The sequence below is a fragment of the Mytilus californianus genome, unplaced genomic scaffold, assembly GCF_021869535.1.
Source record: "Mytilus californianus isolate M0D057914Y unplaced genomic scaffold, xbMytCali1.0.p SCAF_3, whole genome shotgun sequence".
Lineage (NCBI taxonomy): Eukaryota > Metazoa > Mollusca > Bivalvia > Mytilida > Mytilidae > Mytilus > Mytilus californianus.
In genome coordinates, this window is record NW_026262679.1 from 53,570,850 (window position 1) to 53,597,139 (window position 26,290).

The 26,290-nt window shown below is 30.8% G+C and overlaps 1 protein-coding gene across 1 annotated transcript in view; it reads left to right on the plus strand.

Annotated features, from left to right (window-relative positions):
* Nucleotides 1-356: 356 nt before the first annotated feature.
* The window catches only part of LOC127734874 (galactose-1-phosphate uridylyltransferase-like), a 60,303-nt gene continuing 34,369 nt past the window's right edge, over nucleotides 357-26,290 (plus strand). Inside the window, exon 1 of the mRNA XM_052244923.1 lies at nucleotides 357-478. Coding sequence (XP_052100883.1) covers nucleotides 457-478 — 22 coding nt within the window. The 5' untranslated portion in view covers nucleotides 357-456. The remainder of the gene's footprint in view (nucleotides 479-26,290) is intronic.

A 26,290-nucleotide genomic window follows, 5' to 3' on the forward strand; every position in this document is an offset into this window, starting at 1 on the left:
ATTCCAACCAATGTTATGAAAGAGGGTTGGGTTGGGGGTCTTTATTTCTGTATTCTAATAAATGTTAGGCCGTTTTCTCTATTCTTTATAAATTTTACAAAAAATACACGAACATTCTTAATCAATGCTGTACATGGTTTAAACCTTAACTAAATAGGAAATCGCACACATTTGAAGCTCAGTTTTTCTTACCACTTGAAGCATTAATACAAAGGAGATGGCAAATATCATATACAGTATTAGGTTTATCATCAATTATATGGAACCAAAACTTAACAATTCTATGTTTTCTCAAAATGAGTTTCAAAGGGATAGTTGTTGCATATTATTTTTATTCCGGTTTATGATTTTCAGACAAACCATTTCTCCTGCTGAAGCTAAACACCAACAACGTTTCTGCATCCTCTTTGAATTTTTATTAGATTTTATGTAATTTAAGACCTCGGTTTGCTTCGAATGGCAAATTTCGACCCGAATGGTGAGATATTATTGTTTAATTAAATGTCTGATAAATTCAATTAAAAGTAATTGTGTAATGCAAGATTAAAAGTTGACTGAAGGTTAACCGGTAAGTTAGGCTGAAGACCGAAAACCTTATAGTTAGAAAAGATCGATATCAACCTATCTTTATTTGCATACATCCAGCCCACCTGATCAGACAACTATATCTTTACACACAAAACTTCTTTTTTTCTAGTATAGTCTACTCTAATATAATATGAGGAAGGCGCTACCTTGAATGCCAGCTTACCCGAAATCTATGTCCTACATATTGATTGATTGTTGGTTTGCTTAACGCCCAGTGGCAAATATTTCATGCATGTTAATGACGAAGGTCCTACATATAGTTTTTGTCTAAAATAAAATAATAGGTTTAGATGGAAAATGTTTAGGGAAAGATCATTGAACTTCAAAAGGCAGAAGGGGGTATGGTATTTTTTTTTGCTTTGGTGCGTCGCAGGAAGGCGTCAAAGCAAAAATTTAAAATAGCCTTCCTGGACGTCATAATTATTTGGACTAGTATTTTTCTTTAAAAAATGGTGACAAAAATTACTCTGTTCAAGCAGAGGACAAAAAAAAATATTCTGAATCCAGATTTTCCCCATACCTTCTAGTGTTATATTTTGACTAAATAATTTTGATTGATAGCATTGAAGTGCTTCACGTGTAAAAAATCTGACTCAAACAAAAAACCATACCTCCCCCCTTTGAAGCTAAATGGTTGCTCCCATATTGTTTTCTGCTGAAAATGAATTTATTGGTGATTTATATAAATGACAATGCTTACATTCATTATCTTGTGCATTTTCATATCCATTTTTTTTTCTTTGCAAATTTTACAAAATTTAAAACAATAAGACATTTGTTTAATTTCAAAACTATGAATACTGTTATACAATCCATAACTTTATTAAATTAATTTTTTGTTGATTTTCATGAAAAGGTGGACGATTTGGAATATCTTTTTCATCAATATCTAAAAGTTGTAGCTGTTTTTTTTATTTAGTATTGCAAACAACGCTTTCTGTTTGTTGAATTATTTTTACTTTCTAAATTAGCTGGTTGTTCATATTGTATTCCCAGTTTCCTGCATCTCATATATATGTGATCAGCAAGAGGTGCATTCTGATTGTTAAAAGAAGAGTTTGAATTTACAGTGAGCCTGTTTAGAATAATGTTTTGATCAGATTTTTCATTTTCATCTAAGCATATAAGGAACCATAAATAGGATTGTTAAGTTGATAATCTAAAGATTTTGCTATTTTCTAGGATGCTATTTAAAATTTGAGGGGAGAACACTGCTCAGCAGTATAAATGTATTCCTGATCATCTTCTTTTTGTGGGTTTCTACATCAATTTCATGTACTAATTCAGAGTCGGTTTTTATGTTATTACTTGCATAATTTGTTTTATTAGCTTACTTTTCAAGTTTTTATACGACGGCAAAATAAAATTGAGAATGGAAATGGGGAATATGTCAAAAATTTGCTTTCGAGTAATGCTATCATGTCACTGTTGCTGTCCGAAGACACATTTGGTTTCCAGACAATAACCTTAGTTTAAGTAAATGGATCTCTATGACAATGTATGAAATTGTACCAGAAGGTTCAATACACAAAAGGAAGGTTAGAATTGATTTTGGGGGTTATGGTACCAACAGATTAGGAGTCAGTGGTAAAAAGCAACATTTTTGGGTTGTTTTTTCCAATAATTTTGGGGTTTTTTCTCCAAAAATTTACCATTTTTACATTGATTATTTCTCCATTTTGTTCTCATTTATATATAAATGCAACAAATACTGATATGGCAGGTGATACACACGAAACAGTGTGTGTAAATTATTTTATCGGTAATTTGTGCATTTTTCCTTTGATGTGTACTCCTTGTCCTTGATAATGTCGACGTCATTATCAGTGGACTGGTCATGATATAGAAAATATATTGGGTTAGTTCGCAATTGACATGCACAAGTGCACCGCAAAAGGATCTTCTTTCCCTTTAATTCACAAAATTGCACATGATTTTTTCGCAGAAATGCACACGTTATTTCATGAATGAAATGCTTGTCATTGTTTGAAACTTTCAGTAATCAGCTGGCAATAAAACGTTAGTTTAGCCTTTTTGAACGATTCACTGATTGTGTGAAAATTTGAACAGAAAATGTACGATAAACCTGATAAAATTGCGGAATTATTGATAGCTTTCCTTACTATTCAGAAGAGTCTTAGGACATACCACTAACATATCGTCCATGCTATTCCGAATTGAGTTTTTATTCCTACATAGTCTGGCATGGCTGGTGCTGTTCCAAGTTGTCTTCTTTTTCTGCATGTTTCTTGAGAAGTATTTGTTTGACCTGGTCGGTCACTATAAAGTGTTACAATTCATATTTAGACGCAACACATAAATAGTGACCAAAAAGGTTCCGCTTTCACATGCATGACATGAGAGAATCTAGAAAAAAAATTAAATGTACACATTTTCAACATTTTTGTGGGACTATCATATAAAATTAAGGAGATATGTAGTTGGAGACTGCTGCTGAATAGAAATGTTTGGGCTCACCTGATACCTGTTTTCAAATTAGTCCATGTTAAAGTTTGAAGGGTCCAAAATTAAAATATGTTTGATTTCAACTGACATAAAATTTTTGGTGTTTTTTATATGCTGAATCTACATCTGTGGTTGTATCAGGCTGTGCTTGGCGAAGCATTTTATTGCTGTTTTGTTTGTACTTTATTTTATTTTGGTCATGAAAATTAACTTGTAGTTGTGAAGTTGCTAACATTTTTAAAAGTTGATAATAAGATAACTTCGCATGGTGACGACACTGATGTTTTCGTAGATTTACTTTTTCCCAGGAATGCTTCATCTGTTGATACATGTATATTCTCACTGTGAACGAATTGTGTATATTTGAATATATTAACCTATGTTGAAAGACGTGTATAATGTCAAATCATAACAATACAAAATTGTTTTGTCTCAAAAAAAAACTTGTAAGATTTCTGCAGTTATTTTTGTTGAATACATTCATACACATAGGGTGCAAATTGGGTACTTGGTGCAATTTGGGTACTGTGACGTTATAGCCATAATTGTTTATTGCTTTAATAGGTTGAAATGTGCACCTGATAAAAGTATTCGGTAGAGTGAAAATGTTTTGATCAGGTTTAAACTGACGCATAAAATATACAGGTGACTGCGGGAGGCAAATATTTATATTGCCTCCAAATAATGTGTCTGCAGCTTGAATTTCAAAGGATGTAGCCCACATACTTCCAAGTAACATGCTCTATACCTACCAAAAGTCATGGTATTATCATGGGTTATCATAACTCCATCGTAATTCCCATAAAATCCAATTTTGGACAATATGGGAGCATACAATATATACCTAAATGTATCACTCAGACTCAAGTCTCCTTTTACAATGATTAAACTTAGAGAGTGAAAAAAAAACCAGTCTCCATCTCCTGGGACTGTTTAAGGTAGATATGTGTCATAATTAATGACAAGATTTGTTGAGAGTTTGTCAAAGGAAGTACAGTGACAGTCTACAAAATTATAAGATTGTGAATTTGAATATATATATTTTTTTTAAACTTTTGTTAAGTTTTGAATTTCAACTGCATTTGTCTGTTAGCTAGGAATAACAGTGACCACATTCCACAGTATAACCAACTTCATTATCACTGTAACTTGATATTGGAAATTCTCTAGCAGATTTTACTAGTATACTACCTTCACCTCCGCCTCCGGCTACGTTTCTCCCAAAATGTATTGCTTGCAGAGGGTTTTTCTGTGTTCCCACGGCTGGACGGAACTTTTACACTACAAATGTTATCATTAATTATGATATTGTGACTTTTAAATGAAGTACCTGTGGTAAATTAGGAGATTTGTCACTGATAATGGAAAGATGAAGCAGACGATGAAAACATGGCGTAAGATGTTGTTGTCCAAACTTCGGTTATTTCCGTGGTACAATAAAATTTAAATAAACTGCACAAGTTACTAAAATTTCTAAATTCTTGTTTTTGTAAACAAATAAAAATTCATGTCGTATTTAACATCGAATTTATTCCGTTTTGTCCCGTTTTTTCAAGATCGCGATTAAACGAGAATCTGGCAGCCATTAAAAATATAGGTTAAACTAATGTCCTGAAATTGTCCTTACGGATATTCCAATGCTAATTTCGTTTTCATTATTTGAAGAATTGACCTTATATTTGGAGCCAAGCAAGAATACAATGTTTATTTAATAAATATTATGAAAATAAAAGAAAACAAATATTTTTAAGAGTTAGATAACTTGACTTGATCTACTTCGAAAATTAAAAAAAAAAAACGTACGAGATTTAACGAGAGTGACGAAACTTTTTAGATGGTCCAAGGACACAGTTATCGTCCTTTGGTTTTCGTTGTCTACGAATATAGTCCCTAGTGTGAACAGTGTATAACTTGCATTTTTTTTTTAATACACTTTCCAAATTTATTTCTTGATATTTTATGCATGAAATATTAAGTAAGGGGATGAAATAACATGTTAAAAAAATTTGGGTGCTGAATCTTTATGTTAAGTAGTGATTGGGTCCAGTTAAAAAAGGTCAAAAATTAGAATGTCGGAAGCTGTCAAACTGAATTTTAGCCCCCCTTAACACAGAATTGTCAATATTTTGAGTTAGAGCTGGTAGAAGTTTCTATTATTTTGATATTATTTGTATCAATAGTAGTACACTACACTGTAAACATCTTTTTGAGATAGAGCAGGTGCGATTTTTTTAATTTGAATTTATTGTCTAAAAGAAATGCACTACGAAATAACTGTGTTCTCGGGCCTAAGAGATGAATTCCGTAAATGTAGATTCTGTACTTTGGCAACTTTCCTGAATGGTTTTCTGGTTTCAATTTGTCAAACTCAATAAAAGTAAAGGATTTACATCTTTGTTTGACAGAAATTCTGTTAAAATGTCCCATTTTGGCATTATACGGCTAAAATAAGCATTTCAAAGCAGTTTCCATTTTATGCCTAAGAGCCATGCTGACTTTCTATCTGACAGCTTTTTATGTTCCTGATATTTGTGTTTCTATGCTTAAATCAAATTTAATTAACCATCTGTGAACTCGGAATCTAGAGAAAAGTAGATTATCACAGAAAAAATGTGCAGAATATTTGTATTTATGTCCCTGGTTAAACGGCCTGTTTGATGTATGTGAAATGTGAAGAGCTTTGTATATAAAATCTGTAGTCCGTCACAAATATTTCACTAAATCTGTTAAAAAAAACACTTTACAATGATCAGTACACCCTATTCATTTCATATGCTACCATAATTTTCTTCTTTAGGATAGTAAGTGGTTCAAATATATGCCAAGTGAGGCTAAAACTACATGCAAGTTTTCCATTGAAAAGGGAAAAACTGTCATCAGACCATATTGTCTGCAAAAAAAAGTTGAATTCAAGAGTCCTTTTGCAATTAGACTTCTTGTATCATGACTTCTTAGCATAGAAATGAGCAAAAAGTAACAAATTTCAATTCCTTATAGCCTCTGTGTGCATTTTTATATGTAAATATGGGCTACGGCCTAAATCGACTCTAAATAATTCTCAGTCTTACATGGCCTAAGACCATTTTATACTCATGTGGTATGCTTTTTGTAACTTTTCTTTACATTTAAAGTACATTTAATATATATGGAAGAATAATGTATGGTTAAAAACTTTCAAAAACTTCAAATTGGTTGAAAAAAATGCATGTTTATGTAAGGCTTCCCTTAATTCGAAAATCTCTATTTTCAGGCACAGGCTCATATAAATTTGACTTTTGAATAACTGTAATAAATCTGATAAATCAAATGAGTGTTCCGTTGCTTTTAATACTTATTATATTAAATTCAAGAGTATTTAAAAAGCAAATTTTTGCAATATTTAAATTTTTTAGGCCAAAATCTTGACAGTTGAAAATATTTGATTTAAACATCAAAAATAAACATCCAAATTTCAATATTAAAATGGCCCTAGTTTCTATAATATATATCCTATGGCCATGAAACTTGGCCAACTATCTTACAATTGCCTAAGCTTAAGTCATGCAAAGTTTTATTAAAATTGGTCAAGTCTTTCTATCCTATTAGGTCCAAGGACACAGTTATCGTCCTTTGGTTTTCGTTGTCTACGAATATAGTCCCTAGTGTGAACAGTGTATAACTTGCATTTTTTTTTTAATACACTTTCCAAATTTATTTCTTGATATTTTATGCATGAAATATTAAGTAAGGGGATGAAATAACATGTTAAAAAAATTTGGGTGCTGAATCTTTATGTTAAGTAGTGATTGGGTCCAGTTAAAAAAGGTCAAAAATTAGAATGTCGGAAGCTGTCAAACTGAATTTTAGCCCCCCTTAACACAGAATTGTCAATATTTTGAGTTAGAGCTGGTAGAAGTTTCTATTATTTTGATATTATTTGTATCAATAGTAGTACACTACACTGTAAACATCTTTTTGAGATAGAGCAGGTGCGATTTTTTTAATTTGAATTTATTGTCTAAAAGAAATGCACTACGAAATAACTGTGTTCTCGGGCCTAAGAGATGAATTCCGTAAATGTAGATTCTGTACTTTGGCAACTTTCCTGAATGGTTTTCTGGTTTCAATTTGTCAAACTCAATAAAAGTAAAGGATTTACATCTTTGTTTGACAGAAATTCTGTTAAAATGTCCCATTTTGGCATTATACGGCTAAAATAAGCATTTCAAAGCAGTTTCCATTTTATGCCTAAGAGCCATGCTGACTTTCTATCTGACAGCTTTTTATGTTCCTGATATTTGTGTTTCTATGCTTAAATCAAATTTAATTAACCATCTGTGAACTCGGAATCTAGAGAAAAGTAGATTATCACAGAAAAAATGTGCAGAATATTTGTATTTATGTCCCTGGTTAAACGGCCTGTTTGATGTATGTGAAATGTGAAGAGCTTTGTATATAAAATCTGTAGTCCGTCACAAATATTTCACTAAATCTGTTAAAAAAAACACTTTACAATGATCAGTACACCCTATTCATTTCATATGCTACCATAATTTTCTTCTTTAGGATAGTAAGTGGTTCAAATATATGCCAAGTGAGGCTAAAACTACATGCAAGTTTTCCATTGAAAAGGGAAAAACTGTCATCAGACCATATTGTCTGCAAAAAAAAGTTGAATTCAAGAGTCCTTTTGCAATTAGACTTCTTGTATCATGACTTCTTAGCATAGAAATGAGCAAAAAGTAACAAATTTCAATTCCTTATAGCCTCTGTGTGCATTTTTATATGTAAATATGGGCTACGGCCTAAATCGACTCTAAATAATTCTCAGTCTTACATGGCCTAAGACCATTTTATACTCATGTGGTATGCTTTTTGTAACTTTTCTTTACATTTAAAGTACATTTAATATATATGGAAGAATAATGTATGGTTAAAAACTTTCAAAAACTTCAAATTGGTTGAAAAAAATGCATGTTTATGTAAGGCTTCCCTTAATTCGAAAATCTCTATTTTCAGGCACAGGCTCATATAAATTTGACTTTTGAATAACTGTAATAAATCTGATAAATCAAATGAGTGTTCCGTTGCTTTTAATACTTATTATATTAAATTCAAGAGTATTTAAAAAGCAAATTTTTGCAATATTTAAATTTTTTAGGCCAAAATCTTGACAGTTGAAAATATTTGATTTAAACATCAAAAATAAACATCCAAATTTCAATATTAAAATGGCCCTAGTTTCTATAATATATATCCTATGGCCATGAAACTTGGCCAACTATCTTACAATTGCCTAAGCTTAAGTCATGCAAAGTTTTATTAAAATTGGTCAAGTCTTTCTATCCTATTAGGTCCAAGGACACAGTTATCGTCCTTTGGTTTTCGTTGTCTACGAATATAGTCCCTAGTGTGAACAGTGTATAACTTGCATTTTTTTTTTAATACACTTTCCAAATTTATTTCTTGATATTTTATGCATGAAATATTAAGTAAGGGGATGAAATAACATGTTAAAAAAATTTGGGTGCTGAATCTTTATGTTAAGTAGTGATTGGGTCCAGTTAAAAAAGGTCAAAAATTAGAATGTCGGAAGCTGTCAAACTGAATTTTAGCCCCCCTTAACACAGAATTGTCAATATTTTGAGTTAGAGCTGGTAGAAGTTTCTATTATTTTGATATTATTTGTATCAATAGTAGTACACTACACTGTAAACATCTTTTTGAGATAGAGCAGGTGCGATTTTTTTAATTTGAATTTATTGTCTAAAAGAAATGCACTACGAAATAACTGTGTTCTCGGGCCTAAGAGATGAATTCCGTAAATGTAGATTCTGTACTTTGGCAACTTTCCTGAATGGTTTTCTGGTTTCAATTTGTCAAACTCAATAAAAGTAAAGGATTTACATCTTTGTTTGACAGAAATTCTGTTAAAATGTCCCATTTTGGCATTATACGGCTAAAATAAGCATTTCAAAGCAGTTTCCATTTTATGCCTAAGAGCCATGCTGACTTTCTATCTGACAGCTTTTTATGTTCCTGATATTTGTGTTTCTATGCTTAAATCAAATTTAATTAACCATCTGTGAACTCGGAATCTAGAGAAAAGTAGATTATCACAGAAAAAATGTGCAGAATATTTGTATTTATGTCCCTGGTTAAACGGCCTGTTTGATGTATGTGAAATGTGAAGAGCTTTGTATATAAAATCTGTAGTCCGTCACAAATATTTCACTAAATCTGTTAAAAAAAACACTTTACAATGATCAGTACACCCTATTCATTTCATATGCTACCATAATTTTCTTCTTTAGGATAGTAAGTGGTTCAAATATATGCCAAGTGAGGCTAAAACTACATGCAAGTTTTCCATTGAAAAGGGAAAAACTGTCATCAGACCATATTGTCTGCAAAAAAAAGTTGAATTCAAGAGTCCTTTTGCAATTAGACTTCTTGTATCATGACTTCTTAGCATAGAAATGAGCAAAAAGTAACAAATTTCAATTCCTTATAGCCTCTGTGTGCATTTTTATATGTAAATATGGGCTACGGCCTAAATCGACTCTAAATAATTCTCAGTCTTACATGGCCTAAGACCATTTTATACTCATGTGGTATGCTTTTTGTAACTTTTCTTTACATTTAAAGTACATTTAATATATATGGAAGAATAATGTATGGTTAAAAACTTTCAAAAACTTCAAATTGGTTGAAAAAAATGCATGTTTATGTAAGGCTTCCCTTAATTCGAAAATCTCTATTTTCAGGCACAGGCTCATATAAATTTGACTTTTGAATAACTGTAATAAATCTGATAAATCAAATGAGTGTTCCGTTGCTTTTAATACTTATTATATTAAATTCAAGAGTATTTAAAAAGCAAATTTTTGCAATATTTAAATTTTTTAGGCCAAAATCTTGACAGTTGAAAATATTTGATTTAAACATCAAAAATAAACATCCAAATTTCAATATTAAAATGGCCCTAGTTTCTATAATATATATCCTATGGCCATGAAACTTGGCCAACTATCTTACAATTGCCTAAGCTTAAGTCATGCAAAGTTTTATTAAAATTGGTCAAGTCTTTCTATCCTATTAGGTCCAAGGACACAGTTATCGTCCTTTGGTTTTCGTTGTCTACGAATATAGTCCCTAGTGTGAACAGTGTATAACTTGCATTTTTTTTTTAATACACTTTCCAAATTTATTTCTTGATATTTTATGCATGAAATATTAAGTAAGGGGATGAAATAACATGTTAAAAAAATTTGGGTGCTGAATCTTTATGTTAAGTAGTGATTGGGTCCAGTTAAAAAAGGTCAAAAATTAGAATGTCGGAAGCTGTCAAACTGAATTTTAGCCCCCCTTAACACAGAATTGTCAATATTTTGAGTTAGAGCTGGTAGAAGTTTCTATTATTTTGATATTATTTGTATCAATAGTAGTACACTACACTGTAAACATCTTTTTGAGATAGAGCAGGTGCGATTTTTTTAATTTGAATTTATTGTCTAAAAGAAATGCACTACGAAATAACTGTGTTCTCGGGCCTAAGAGATGAATTCCGTAAATGTAGATTCTGTACTTTGGCAACTTTCCTGAATGGTTTTCTGGTTTCAATTTGTCAAACTCAATAAAAGTAAAGGATTTACATCTTTGTTTGACAGAAATTCTGTTAAAATGTCCCATTTTGGCATTATACGGCTAAAATAAGCATTTCAAAGCAGTTTCCATTTTATGCCTAAGAGCCATGCTGACTTTCTATCTGACAGCTTTTTATGTTCCTGATATTTGTGTTTCTATGCTTAAATCAAATTTAATTAACCATCTGTGAACTCGGAATCTAGAGAAAAGTAGATTATCACAGAAAAAATGTGCAGAATATTTGTATTTATGTCCCTGGTTAAACGGCCTGTTTGATGTATGTGAAATGTGAAGAGCTTTGTATATAAAATCTGTAGTCCGTCACAAATATTTCACTAAATCTGTTAAAAAAAACACTTTACAATGATCAGTACACCCTATTCATTTCATATGCTACCATAATTTTCTTCTTTAGGATAGTAAGTGGTTCAAATATATGCCAAGTGAGGCTAAAACTACATGCAAGTTTTCCATTGAAAAGGGAAAAACTGTCATCAGACCATATTGTCTGCAAAAAAAAGTTGAATTCAAGAGTCCTTTTGCAATTAGACTTCTTGTATCATGACTTCTTAGCATAGAAATGAGCAAAAAGTAACAAATTTCAATTCCTTATAGCCTCTGTGTGCATTTTTATATGTAAATATGGGCTACGGCCTAAATCGACTCTAAATAATTCTCAGTCTTACATGGCCTAAGACCATTTTATACTCATGTGGTATGCTTTTTGTAACTTTTCTTTACATTTAAAGTACATTTAATATATATGGAAGAATAATGTATGGTTAAAAACTTTCAAAAACTTCAAATTGGTTGAAAAAAATGCATGTTTATGTAAGGCTTCCCTTAATTCGAAAATCTCTATTTTCAGGCACAGGCTCATATAAATTTGACTTTTGAATAACTGTAATAAATCTGATAAATCAAATGAGTGTTCCGTTGCTTTTAATACTTATTATATTAAATTCAAGAGTATTTAAAAAGCAAATTTTTGCAATATTTAAATTTTTTAGGCCAAAATCTTGACAGTTGAAAATATTTGATTTAAACATCAAAAATAAACATCCAAATTTCAATATTAAAATGGCCCTAGTTTCTATAATATATATCCTATGGCCATGAAACTTGGCCAACTATCTTACAATTGCCTAAGCTTAAGTCATGCAAAGTTTTATTAAAATTGGTCAAGTCTTTCTATCCTATTAGGTCCAAGGACACAGTTATCGTCCTTTGGTTTTCGTTGTCTACGAATATAGTCCCTAGTGTGAACAGTGTATAACTTGCATTTTTTTTTTAATACACTTTCCAAATTTATTTCTTGATATTTTATGCATGAAATATTAAGTAAGGGGATGAAATAACATGTTAAAAAAATTTGGGTGCTGAATCTTTATGTTAAGTAGTGATTGGGTCCAGTTAAAAAAGGTCAAAAATTAGAATGTCGGAAGCTGTCAAACTGAATTTTAGCCCCCCTTAACACAGAATTGTCAATATTTTGAGTTAGAGCTGGTAGAAGTTTCTATTATTTTGATATTATTTGTATCAATAGTAGTACACTACACTGTAAACATCTTTTTGAGATAGAGCAGGTGCGATTTTTTTAATTTGAATTTATTGTCTAAAAGAAATGCACTACGAAATAACTGTGTTCTCGGGCCTAAGAGATGAATTCCGTAAATGTAGATTCTGTACTTTGGCAACTTTCCTGAATGGTTTTCTGGTTTCAATTTGTCAAACTCAATAAAAGTAAAGGATTTACATCTTTGTTTGACAGAAATTCTGTTAAAATGTCCCATTTTGGCATTATACGGCTAAAATAAGCATTTCAAAGCAGTTTCCATTTTATGCCTAAGAGCCATGCTGACTTTCTATCTGACAGCTTTTTATGTTCCTGATATTTGTGTTTCTATGCTTAAATCAAATTTAATTAACCATCTGTGAACTCGGAATCTAGAGAAAAGTAGATTATCACAGAAAAAATGTGCAGAATATTTGTATTTATGTCCCTGGTTAAACGGCCTGTTTGATGTATGTGAAATGTGAAGAGCTTTGTATATAAAATCTGTAGTCCGTCACAAATATTTCACTAAATCTGTTAAAAAAAACACTTTACAATGATCAGTACACCCTATTCATTTCATATGCTACCATAATTTTCTTCTTTAGGATAGTAAGTGGTTCAAATATATGCCAAGTGAGGCTAAAACTACATGCAAGTTTTCCATTGAAAAGGGAAAAACTGTCATCAGACCATATTGTCTGCAAAAAAAAGTTGAATTCAAGAGTCCTTTTGCAATTAGACTTCTTGTATCATGACTTCTTAGCATAGAAATGAGCAAAAAGTAACAAATTTCAATTCCTTATAGCCTCTGTGTGCATTTTTATATGTAAATATGGGCTACGGCCTAAATCGACTCTAAATAATTCTCAGTCTTACATGGCCTAAGACCATTTTATACTCATGTGGTATGCTTTTTGTAACTTTTCTTTACATTTAAAGTACATTTAATATATATGGAAGAATAATGTATGGTTAAAAACTTTCAAAAACTTCAAATTGGTTGAAAAAAATGCATGTTTATGTAAGGCTTCCCTTAATTCGAAAATCTCTATTTTCAGGCACAGGCTCATATAAATTTGACTTTTGAATAACTGTAATAAATCTGATAAATCAAATGAGTGTTCCGTTGCTTTTAATACTTATTATATTAAATTCAAGAGTATTTAAAAAGCAAATTTTTGCAATATTTAAATTTTTTAGGCCAAAATCTTGACAGTTGAAAATATTTGATTTAAACATCAAAAATAAACATCCAAATTTCAATATTAAAATGGCCCTAGTTTCTATAATATATATCCTATGGCCATGAAACTTGGCCAACTATCTTACAATTGCCTAAGCTTAAGTCATGCAAAGTTTTATTAAAATTGGTCAAGTCTTTCTATCCTATTAGGTCCAAGGACACAGTTATCGTCCTTTGGTTTTCGTTGTCTACGAATATAGTCCCTAGTGTGAACAGTGTATAACTTGCATTTTTTTTTTAATACACTTTCCAAATTTATTTCTTGATATTTTATGCATGAAATATTAAGTAAGGGGATGAAATAACATGTTAAAAAAATTTGGGTGCTGAATCTTTATGTTAAGTAGTGATTGGGTCCAGTTAAAAAAGGTCAAAAATTAGAATGTCGGAAGCTGTCAAACTGAATTTTAGCCCCCCTTAACACAGAATTGTCAATATTTTGAGTTAGAGCTGGTAGAAGTTTCTATTATTTTGATATTATTTGTATCAATAGTAGTACACTACACTGTAAACATCTTTTTGAGATAGAGCAGGTGCGATTTTTTTAATTTGAATTTATTGTCTAAAAGAAATGCACTACGAAATAACTGTGTTCTCGGGCCTAAGAGATGAATTCCGTAAATGTAGATTCTGTACTTTGGCAACTTTCCTGAATGGTTTTCTGGTTTCAATTTGTCAAACTCAATAAAAGTAAAGGATTTACATCTTTGTTTGACAGAAATTCTGTTAAAATGTCCCATTTTGGCATTATACGGCTAAAATAAGCATTTCAAAGCAGTTTCCATTTTATGCCTAAGAGCCATGCTGACTTTCTATCTGACAGCTTTTTATGTTCCTGATATTTGTGTTTCTATGCTTAAATCAAATTTAATTAACCATCTGTGAACTCGGAATCTAGAGAAAAGTAGATTATCACAGAAAAAATGTGCAGAATATTTGTATTTATGTCCCTGGTTAAACGGCCTGTTTGATGTATGTGAAATGTGAAGAGCTTTGTATATAAAATCTGTAGTCCGTCACAAATATTTCACTAAATCTGTTAAAAAAAACACTTTACAATGATCAGTACACCCTATTCATTTCATATGCTACCATAATTTTCTTCTTTAGGATAGTAAGTGGTTCAAATATATGCCAAGTGAGGCTAAAACTACATGCAAGTTTTCCATTGAAAAGGGAAAAACTGTCATCAGACCATATTGTCTGCAAAAAAAAGTTGAATTCAAGAGTCCTTTTGCAATTAGACTTCTTGTATCATGACTTCTTAGCATAGAAATGAGCAAAAAGTAACAAATTTCAATTCCTTATAGCCTCTGTGTGCATTTTTATATGTAAATATGGGCTACGGCCTAAATCGACTCTAAATAATTCTCAGTCTTACATGGCCTAAGACCATTTTATACTCATGTGGTATGCTTTTTGTAACTTTTCTTTACATTTAAAGTACATTTAATATATATGGAAGAATAATGTATGGTTAAAAACTTTCAAAAACTTCAAATTGGTTGAAAAAAATGCATGTTTATGTAAGGCTTCCCTTAATTCGAAAATCTCTATTTTCAGGCACAGGCTCATATAAATTTGACTTTTGAATAACTGTAATAAATCTGATAAATCAAATGAGTGTTCCGTTGCTTTTAATACTTATTATATTAAATTCAAGAGTATTTAAAAAGCAAATTTTTGCAATATTTAAATTTTTTAGGCCAAAATCTTGACAGTTGAAAATATTTGATTTAAACATCAAAAATAAACATCCAAATTTCAATATTAAAATGGCCCTAGTTTCTATAATATATATCCTATGGCCATGAAACTTGGCCAACTATCTTACAATTGCCTAAGCTTAAGTCATGCAAAGTTTTATTAAAATTGGTCAAGTCTTTCTATCCTATTAGGTCCAAGGACACAGTTATCGTCCTTTGGTTTTCGTTGTCTACGAATATAGTCCCTAGTGTGAACAGTGTATAACTTGCATTTTTTTTTTAATACACTTTCCAAATTTATTTCTTGATATTTTATGCATGAAATATTAAGTAAGGGGATGAAATAACATGTTAAAAAAATTTGGGTGCTGAATCTTTATGTTAAGTAGTGATTGGGTCCAGTTAAAAAAGGTCAAAAATTAGAATGTCGGAAGCTGTCAAACTGAATTTTAGCCCCCCTTAACACAGAATTGTCAATATTTTGAGTTAGAGCTGGTAGAAGTTTCTATTATTTTGATATTATTTGTATCAATAGTAGTACACTACACTGTAAACATCTTTTTGAGATAGAGCAGGTGCGATTTTTTTAATTTGAATTTATTGTCTAAAAGAAATGCACTACGAAATAACTGTGTTCTCGGGCCTAAGAGATGAATTCCGTAAATGTAGATTCTGTACTTTGGCAACTTTCCTGAATGGTTTTCTGGTTTCAATTTGTCAAACTCAATAAAAGTAAAGGATTTACATCTTTGTTTGACAGAAATTCTGTTAAAATGTCCCATTTTGGCATTATACGGCTAAAATAAGCATTTCAAAGCAGTTTCCATTTTATGCCTAAGAGCCATGCTGACTTTCTATCTGACAGCTTTTTATGTTCCTGATATTTGTGTTTCTATGCTTAAATCAAATTTAATTAACCATCTGTGAACTCGGAATCTAGAGAAAAGTAGATTATCACAGAAAAAATGTGCAGAATATTTGTATTTATGTCCCTGGTTAAACGGCCTGTTTGATGTATGTGAAATGTGAAGAGCTTTGTATATAAAATCTGTAGTCCGTCACAAATATTTCACTAAATCTGTTAAAAAAAACACTTTACAATGATCAGTACACCCTATTCATTTCATATGCTACCATAATTTTCTTCTTTAGGATAGTAAGTGGTTCAAATATATGCCAAGTGAGGCTAAAACTACATGCAAGTTTTCCATTGAAAAGGGAAAAACTGTCATCAGACCATATTGTCTGCAAAAAAAAGTTGAATTCAAGAGTCCTTTTGCAATTAGACTTCTTGTATCATGACTTCTTAGCATAGAAATGAGCAAAAAGTAACAAATTTCAATTCCTTATAGCCTCTGTGTGCATTTTTATATGTAAATATGGGCTACGGCCTAAATCGACTCTAAATAATTCTCAGTCTTACATGGCCTAAGACCATTTTATACTCATGTGGTATGCTTTTTGTAACTTTTCTTTACATTTAAAGTACATTTAATATATATGGAAGAATAATGTATGGTTAAAAACTTTCAAAAACTTCAAATTGGTTGAAAAAAATGCATGTTTATGTAAGGCTTCCCTTAATTCGAAAATCTCTATTTTCAGGCACAGGCTCATATAAATTTGACTTTTGAATAACTGTAATAAATCTGATAAATCAAATGAGTGTTCCGTTGCTTTTAATACTTATTATATTAAATTCAAGAGTATTTAAAAAGCAAATTTTTGCAATATTTAAATTTTTTAGGCCAAAATCTTGACAGTTGAAAATATTTGATTTAAACATCAAAAATAAACATCCAAATTTCAATATTAAAATGGCCCTAGTTTCTATAATATATATCCTATGGCCATGAAACTTGGCCAACTATCTTACAATTGCCTAAGCTTAAGTCATGCAAAGTTTTATTAAAATTGGTCAAGTCTTTCTATCCTATTAGGTCCAAGGACACAGTTATCGTCCTTTGGTTTTCGTTGTCTACGAATATAGTCCCTAGTGTGAACAGTGTATAACTTGCATTTTTTTTTTAATACACTTTCCAAATTTATTTCTTGATATTTTATGCATGAAATATTAAGTAAGGGGATGAAATAACATGTTAAAAAAATTTGGGTGCTGAATCTTTATGTTAAGTAGTGATTGGGTCCAGTTAAAAAAGGTCAAAAATTAGAATGTCGGAAGCTGTCAAACTGAATTTTAGCCCCCCTTAACACAGAATTGTCAATATTTTGAGTTAGAGCTGGTAGAAGTTTCTATTATTTTGATATTATTTGTATCAATAGTAGTACACTACACTGTAAACATCTTTTTGAGATAGAGCAGGTGCGATTTTTTTAATTTGAATTTATTGTCTAAAAGAAATGCACTACGAAATAACTGTGTTCTCGGGCCTAAGAGATGAATTCCGTAAATGTAGATTCTGTACTTTGGCAACTTTCCTGAATGGTTTTCTGGTTTCAATTTGTCAAACTCAATAAAAGTAAAGGATTTACATCTTTGTTTGACAGAAATTCTGTTAAAATGTCCCATTTTGGCATTATACGGCTAAAATAAGCATTTCAAAGCAGTTTCCATTTTATGCCTAAGAGCCATGCTGACTTTCTATCTGACAGCTTTTTATGTTCCTGATATTTGTGTTTCTATGCTTAAATCAAATTTAATTAACCATCTGTGAACTCGGAATCTAGAGAAAAGTAGATTATCACAGAAAAAATGTGCAGAATATTTGTATTTATGTCCCTGGTTAAACGGCCTGTTTGATGTATGTGAAATGTGAAGAGCTTTGTATATAAAATCTGTAGTCCGTCACAAATATTTCACTAAATCTGTTAAAAAAAACACTTTACAATGATCAGTACACCCTATTCATTTCATATGCTACCATAATTTTCTTCTTTAGGATAGTAAGTGGTTCAAATATATGCCAAGTGAGGCTAAAACTACATGCAAGTTTTCCATTGAAAAGGGAAAAACTGTCATCAGACCATATTGTCTGCAAAAAAAAGTTGAATTCAAGAGTCCTTTTGCAATTAGACTTCTTGTATCATGACTTCTTAGCATAGAAATGAGCAAAAAGTAACAAATTTCAATTCCTTATAGCCTCTGTGTGCATTTTTATATGTAAATATGGGCTACGGCCTAAATCGACTCTAAATAATTCTCAGTCTTACATGGCCTAAGACCATTTTATACTCATGTGGTATGCTTTTTGTAACTTTTCTTTACATTTAAAGTACATTTAATATATATGGAAGAATAATGTATGGTTAAAAACTTTCAAAAACTTCAAATTGGTTGAAAAAAATGCATGTTTATGTAAGGCTTCCCTTAATTCGAAAATCTCTATTTTCAGGCACAGGCTCATATAAATTTGACTTTTGAATAACTGTAATAAATCTGATAAATCAAATGAGTGTTCCGTTGCTTTTAATACTTATTATATTAAATTCAAGAGTATTTAAAAAGCAAATTTTTGCAATATTTAAATTTTTTAGGCCAAAATCTTGACAGTTGAAAATATTTGATTTAAACATCAAAAATAAACATCCAAATTTCAATATTAAAATGGCCCTAGTTTCTATAATATATATCCTATGGCCATGAAACTTGGCCAACTATCTTACAATTGCCTAAGCTTAAGTCATGCAAAGTTTTATTAAAATTGGTCAAGTCTTTCTATCCTATTAGGTCCAAGGACACAGTTATCGTCCTTTGGTTTTCGTTGTCTACGAATATAGTCCCTAGTGTGAACAGTGTATAACTTGCATTTTTTTTTTAATACACTTTCCAAATTTATTTCTTGATATTTTATGCATGAAATATTAAGTAAGGGGATGAAATAACATGTTAAAAAAATTTGGGTGCTGAATCTTTATGTTAAGTAGTGATTGGGTCCAGTTAAAAAAGGTCAAAAATTAGAATGTCGGAAGCTGTCAAACTGAATTTTAGCCCCCCTTAACACAGAATTGTCAATATTTTGAGTTAGAGCTGGTAGAAGTTTCTATTATTTTGATATTATTTGTATCAATAGTAGTACACTACACTGTAAACATCTTTTTGAGATAGAGCAGGTGCGATTTTTTTAATTTGAATTTATTGTCTAAAAGAAATGCACTACGAAATAACTGTGTTCTCGGGCCTAAGAGATGAATTCCGTAAATGTAGATTCTGTACTTTGGCAACTTTCCTGAATGGTTTTCTGGTTTCAATTTGTCAAACTCAATAAAAGTAAAGGATTTACATCTTTGTTTGACAGAAATTCTGTTAAAATGTCCCATTTTGGCATTATACGGCTAAAATAAGCATTTCAAAGCAGTTTCCATTTTATGCCTAAGAGCCATGCTGACTTTCTATCTGACAGCTTTTTATGTTCCTGATATTTGTGTTTCTATGCTTAAATCAAATTTAATTAACCATCTGTGAACTCGGAATCTAGAGAAAAGTAGATTATCACAGAAAAAATGTGCAGAATATTTGTATTTATGTCCCTGGTTAAACGGCCTGTTTGATGTATGTGAAATGTGAAGAGCTTTGTATATAAAATCTGTAGTCCGTCACAAATATTTCACTAAATCTGTTAAAAAAAACACTTTACAATGATCAGTACACCCTATTCATTTCATATGCTACCATAATTTTCTTCTTTAGGATAGTAAGTGGTTCAAATATATGCCAAGTGAGGCTAAAACTACATGCAAGTTTTCCATTGAAAAGGGAAAAACTGTCATCAGACCATATTGTCTGCAAAAAAAAGTTGAATTCAAGAGTCCTTTTGCAATTAGACTTCTTGTATCATGACTTCTTAGCATAGAAATGAGCAAAAAGTAACAAATTTCAATTCCTTATAGCCTCTGTGTGCATTTTTATATGTAAATATGGGCTACGGCCTAAATCGACTCTAAATAATTCTCAGTCTTACATGGCCTAAGACCATTTTATACTCATGTGGTATGCTTTTTGTAACTTTTCTTTACATTTAAAGTACATTTAATATATATGGAAGAATAATGTATGGTTAAAAACTTTCAAAAACTTCAAATTGGTTGAAAAAAATGCATGTTTATGTAAGGCTTCCCTTAATTCGAAAATCTCTATTTTCAGGCACAGGCTCATATAAATTTGACTTTTGAATAACTGTAATAAATCTGATAAATCAAATGAGTGTTCCGTTGCTTTTAATACTTATTATATTAAATTCAAGAGTATTTAAAAAGCAAATTTTTGCAATATTTAAATTTTTTAGGCCAAAATCTTGACAGTTGAAAATATTTGATTTAAACATCAAAAATAAACATCCAAATTTCAATATTAAAATGGCCCTAGTTTCTATAATATATATCCTATGGCCATGAAACTTGGCCAACTATCTTACAATTGCCTAAGCTTAAGTCATGCAAAGTTTTATTAAAATTGGTCAAGTCTTTCTATCCTATTAGGTCCAAGGACACAGTTATCGTCCTTTGGTTTTCGTTGTCTACGAATATAGTCCCTAGTGTGAACAGTGTATAACTTGCATTTTTTTTTTAATACACTTTCCAAATTTATTTCTTGATATTTTATGCATGAAATATTAAGTAAGGGGATGAAATAACATGTTAAAAAAATTTGGGTGCTGAATCTTTATGTTAAGTAGTGATTGGGTCCAGTTAAAAAAGGTCAAAAATTAGAATGTCGGAAGCTGTCAAACTGAATTTTAGCCCCCCTTAACACAGAATTGTCAATATTTTGAGTTAGAGCTGGTAGAAGTTTCTATTATTTTGATATTATTTGTATCAATAGTAGTACACTACACTGTAAACATCTTTTTGAGATAGAGCAGGTGCGATTTTTTTAATTTGAATTTATTGTCTAAAAGAAATGCACTACGAAATAACTGTGTTCTCGGGCCTAAGAGATGAATTCCGTAAATGTAGATTCTGTACTTTGGCAACTTTCCTGAATGGTTTTCTGGTTTCAATTTGTCAAACTCAATAAAAGTAAAGGATTTACATCTTTGTTTGACAGAAATTCTGTTAAAATGTCCCATTTTGGCATTATACGGCTAAAATAAGCATTTCAAAGCAGTTTCCATTTTATGCCTAAGAGCCATGCTGACTTTCTATCTGACAGCTTTTTATGTTCCTGATATTTGTGTTTCTATGCTTAAATCAAATTTAATTAACCATCTGTGAACTCGGAATCTAGAGAAAAGTAGATTATCACAGAAAAAATGTGCAGAATATTTGTATTTATGTCCCTGGTTAAACGGCCTGTTTGATGTATGTGAAATGTGAAGAGCTTTGTATATAAAATCTGTAGTCCGTCACAAATATTTCACTAAATCTGTTAAAAAAAACACTTTACAATGATCAGTACACCCTATTCATTTCATATGCTACCATAATTTTCTTCTTTAGGATAGTAAGTGGTTCAAATATATGCCAAGTGAGGCTAAAACTACATGCAAGTTTTCCATTGAAAAGGGAAAAACTGTCATCAGACCATATTGTCTGCAAAAAAAAGTTGAATTCAAGAGTCCTTTTGCAATTAGACTTCTTGTATCATGACTTCTTAGCATAGAAATGAGCAAAAAGTAACAAATTTCAATTCCTTATAGCCTCTGTGTGCATTTTTATATGTAAATATGGGCTACGGCCTAAATCGACTCTAAATAATTCTCAGTCTTACATGGCCTAAGACCATTTTATACTCATGTGGTATGCTTTTTGTAACTTTTCTTTACATTTAAAGTACATTTAATATATATGGAAGAATAATGTATGGTTAAAAACTTTCAAAAACTTCAAATTGGTTGAAAAAAATGCATGTTTATGTAAGGCTTCCCTTAATTCGAAAATCTCTATTTTCAGGCACAGGCTCATATAAATTTGAAGAGATGAATTCCGTAAATGTAGATTCTGTACTTTGGCAACTTTCCTGAATGGTTTTCTGGTTTCAATTTGTCAAACTCAATAAAAGTAAAGGATTTACATCTTTGTTTGACAGAAATTCTGTTAAAATGTCCCATTTTGGCATTATACGGCTAAAATAAGCATTTCAAAGCAGTTTCCATTTTATGCCTAAGAGCCATGCTGACTTTCTATCTGACAGCTTTTTATGTTCCTGATATTTGTGTTTCTATGCTTAAATCAAATTTAATTAACCATCTGTGAACTCGGAATCTAGAGAAAAGTAGATTATCACAGAAAAAATGTGCAGAATATTTGTATTTATGTCCCTGGTTAAACGGCCTGTTTGATGTATGTGAAATGTGAAGAGCTTTGTATATAAAATCTGTAGTCCGTCACAAATATTTCACTAAATCTGTTAAAAAAAACACTTTACAATGATCAGTACACCCTATTCATTTCATATGCTACCATAATTTTCTTCTTTAGGATAGTAAGTGGTTCAAATATATGCCAAGTGAGGCTAAAACTACATGCAAGTTTTCCATTGAAAAGGGAAAAACTGTCATCAGACCATATTGTCTGCAAAAAAAAGTTGAATTCAAGAGTCCTTTTGCAATTAGACTTCTTGTATCATGACTTCTTAGCATAGAAATGAGCAAAAAGTAACAAATTTCAATTCCTTATAGCCTCTGTGTGCATTTTTATATGTAAATATGGGCTACGGCCTAAATCGACTCTAAATAATTCTCAGTCTTACATGGCCTAAGACCATTTTATACTCATGTGGTATGCTTTTTGTAACTTTTCTTTACATTTAAAGTACATTTAATATATATGGAAGAATAATGTATGGTTAAAAACTTTCAAAAACTTCAAATTGGTTGAAAAAAATGCATGTTTATGTAAGGCTTCCCTTAATTCGAAAATCTCTATTTTCAGGCACAGGCTCATATAAATTTGACTTTTGAATAACTGTAATAAATCTGATAAATCAAATGAGTGTTCCGTTGCTTTTAATACTTATTATATTAAATTCAAGAGTATTTAAAAAGCAAATTTTTGCAATATTTAAATTTTTTAGGCCAAAATCTTGACAGTTGAAAATATTTGATTTAAACATCAAAAATAAACATCCAAATTTCAATATTAAAATGGCCCTAGTTTCTATAATATATATCCTATGGCCATGAAACTTGGCCAACTATCTTACAATTGCCTAAGCTTAAGTCATGCAAAGTTTTATTAAAATTGGTCAAGTCTTTCTATCCTATTAGGTCCAAGGACACAGTTATCGTCCTTTGGTTTTCGTTGTCTACGAATATAGTCCCTAGTGTGAACAGTGTATAACTTGCATTTTTTTTTTAATACACTTTCCAAATTTATTTCTTGATATTTTATGCATGAAATATTAAGTAAGGGGATGAAATAACATGTTAAAAAAATTTGGGTGCTGAATCTTTATGTTAAGTAGTGATTGGGTCCAGTTAAAAAAGGTCAAAAATTAGAATGTCGGAAGCTGTCAAACTGAATTTTAGCCCCCCTTAACACAGAATTGTCAATATTTTGAGTTAGAGCTGGTAGAAGTTTCTATTATTTTGATATTATTTGTATCAATAGTAGTACACTACACTGTAAACATCTTTTTGAGATAGAGCAGGTGCGATTTTTTTAATTTGAATTTATTGTCTAAAAGAAATGCACTACGAAATAACTGTGTTCTCGGGCCTAAGAGATGAATTCCGTAAATGTAGATTCTGTACTTTGGCAACTTTCCTGAATGGTTTTCTGGTTTCAATTTGTCAAACTCAATAAAAGTAAAGGATTTACATCTTTGTTTGACAGAAATTCTGTTAAAATGTCCCATTTTGGCATTATACGGCTAAAATAAGCATTTCAAAGCAGTTTCCATTTTATGCCTAAGAGCCATGCTGACTTTCTATCTGACAGCTTTTTATGTTCCTGATATTTGTGTTTCTATGCTTAAATCAAATTTAATTAACCATCTGTGAACTCGGAATCTAGAGAAAAGTAGATTATCACAGAAAAAATGTGCAGAATATTTGTATTTATGTCCCTGGTTAAACGGCCTGTTTGATGTATGTGAAATGTGAAGAGCTTTGTATATAAAATCTGTAGTCCGTCACAAATATTTCACTAAATCTGTTAAAAAAAACACTTTACAATGATCAGTACACCCTATTCATTTCATATGCTACCATAATTTTCTTCTTTAGGATAGTAAGTGGTTCAAATATATGCCAAGTGAGGCTAAAACTACATGCAAGTTTTCCATTGAAAAGGGAAAAACTGTCATCAGACCATATTGTCTGCAAAAAAAAGTTGAATTCAAGAGTCCTTTTGCAATTAGACTTCTTGTATCATGACTTCTTAGCATAGAAATGAGCAAAAAGTAACAAATTTCAATTCCTTATAGCCTCTGTGTGCATTTTTATATGTAAATATGGGCTACGGCCTAAATCGACTCTAAATAATTCTCAGTCTTACATGGCCTAAGACCATTTTATACTCATGTGGTATGCTTTTTGTAACTTTTCTTTACATTTAAAGTACATTTAATATATATGGAAGAATAATGTATGGTTAAAAACTTTCAAAAACTTCAAATTGGTTGAAAAAAATGCATGTTTATGTAAGGCTTCCCTTAATTCGAAAATCTCTATTTTCAGGCACAGGCTCATATAAATTTGACTTTTGAATAACTGTAATAAATCTGATAAATCAAATGAGTGTTCCGTTGCTTTTAATACTTATTATATTAAATTCAAGAGTATTTAAAAAGCAAATTTTTGCAATATTTAAATTTTTTAGGCCAAAATCTTGACAGTTGAAAATATTTGATTTAAACATCAAAAATAAACATCCAAATTTCAATATTAAAATGGCCCTAGTTTCTATAATATATATCCTATGGCCATGAAACTTGGCCAACTATCTTACAATTGCCTAAGCTTAAGTCATGCAAAGTTTTATTAAAATTGGTCAAGTCTTTCTATCCTATTAGGTCCAAGGACACAGTTATCGTCCTTTGGTTTTCGTTGTCTACGAATATAGTCCCTAGTGTGAACAGTGTATAACTTGCATTTTTTTTTTAATACACTTTCCAAATTTATTTCTTGATATTTTATGCATGAAATATTAAGTAAGGGGATGAAATAACATGTTAAAAAAATTTGGGTGCTGAATCTTTATGTTAAGTAGTGATTGGGTCCAGTTAAAAAAGGTCAAAAATTAGAATGTCGGAAGCTGTCAAACTGAATTTTAGCCCCCCTTAACACAGAATTGTCAATATTTTGAGTTAGAGCTGGTAGAAGTTTCTATTATTTTGATATTATTTGTATCAATAGTAGTACACTACACTGTAAACATCTTTTTGAGATAGAGCAGGTGCGATTTTTTTAATTTGAATTTATTGTCTAAAAGAAATGCACTACGAAATAACTGTGTTCTCGGGCCTAAGAGATGAATTCCGTAAATGTAGATTCTGTACTTTGGCAACTTTCCTGAATGGTTTTCTGGTTTCAATTTGTCAAACTCAATAAAAGTAAAGGATTTACATCTTTGTTTGACAGAAATTCTGTTAAAATGTCCCATTTTGGCATTATACGGCTAAAATAAGCATTTCAAAGCAGTTTCCATTTTATGCCTAAGAGCCATGCTGACTTTCTATCTGACAGCTTTTTATGTTCCTGATATTTGTGTTTCTATGCTTAAATCAAATTTAATTAACCATCTGTGAACTCGGAATCTAGAGAAAAGTAGATTATCACAGAAAAAATGTGCAGAATATTTGTATTTATGTCCCTGGTTAAACGGCCTGTTTGATGTATGTGAAATGTGAAGAGCTTTGTATATAAAATCTGTAGTCCGTCACAAATATTTCACTAAATCTGTTAAAAAAAACACTTTACAATGATCAGTACACCCTATTCATTTCATATGCTACCATAATTTTCTTCTTTAGGATAGTAAGTGGTTCAAATATATGCCAAGTGAGGCTAAAACTACATGCAAGTTTTCCATTGAAAAGGGAAAAACTGTCATCAGACCATATTGTCTGCAAAAAAAAGTTGAATTCAAGAGTCCTTTTGCAATTAGACTTCTTGTATCATGACTTCTTAGCATAGAAATGAGCAAAAAGTAACAAATTTCAATTCCTTATAGCCTCTGTGTGCATTTTTATATGTAAATATG